The 586-nt window shown below is 60.1% G+C and overlaps 1 protein-coding gene across 1 annotated transcript in view; it reads right to left on the reverse strand.

Annotated features, from left to right (window-relative positions):
* NRP1 (neuropilin 1) overlaps positions 1 to 577 on the reverse strand; it is a 113,125-nt gene extending 112,548 nt beyond the window's left edge. The window contains 1 exon segment of the mRNA XM_008639274.2: positions 88 to 577. Within this exon segment, the coding sequence (XP_008637496.2) occupies positions 88 to 328 (241 nt within the window). The 5' untranslated portion in view covers positions 329 to 577.
* Positions 578 to 586: the final 9 nt, after the last annotated feature.

The following is a 586-nucleotide window of genomic DNA, read 5'->3' on the forward strand; positions in this document are numbered from 1 at the left end:
CCCACCGCCCGCCTCCCGTGCCCGCAGCCCCGGAACCCGGCCCCGCAGCTGCCCTAGCCGAGACCCGACGTCCCCCGTGTCACTCACCGCTCCGCAGAGCCCTGGCGAGGGTGAAGGTGAGGGCTGCACAGTGCAGGAGAAGTCCCCAATCCATTTTCCCTTCCGACAGCAGCGAAAGGAGGAAAAAAATAAAAATGCCCTCCACGGACAACTCTTCCTTAAATCTCCAGCCGGAGCGAGGAGCAGAAAGCACGGTCCGCAGGGGCAGTCCCGAGGGCAGAAGGAGGCTGGCTTCTCTCTGTGCCTCAAGCCGCCCGCATCCTGTCATTTAGCTCCGGCTCCCTCTCCCTTTCCCCACACTTGTTCCTTCTCCAGGCGCCGCTGCCCCTGCCATTCTCAGCGAGACTAGAAAGCCAAATGAAAACGAGGGGAAAAAAAAACAAAAAACAAAACCAAAACCCAACAAACACACAAACAAGACAGACAAAAAATCCTGGCGGCTGCCGGCACCTCGGGAGCGCTCTGCTGGGCGGGTTGCTCTGCGGAGGGGAGATAAGGAAGGGAAAGCGGCCGTGAGCGGGAACCA

The sequence above is a fragment of the Corvus brachyrhynchos genome, unplaced genomic scaffold (assembly GCF_000691975.1).
Source record: "Corvus brachyrhynchos isolate BGI_N302 unplaced genomic scaffold, ASM69197v1 scaffold167, whole genome shotgun sequence".
In the NCBI taxonomy this organism is placed as follows: domain Eukaryota; kingdom Metazoa; phylum Chordata; class Aves; order Passeriformes; family Corvidae; genus Corvus; species Corvus brachyrhynchos.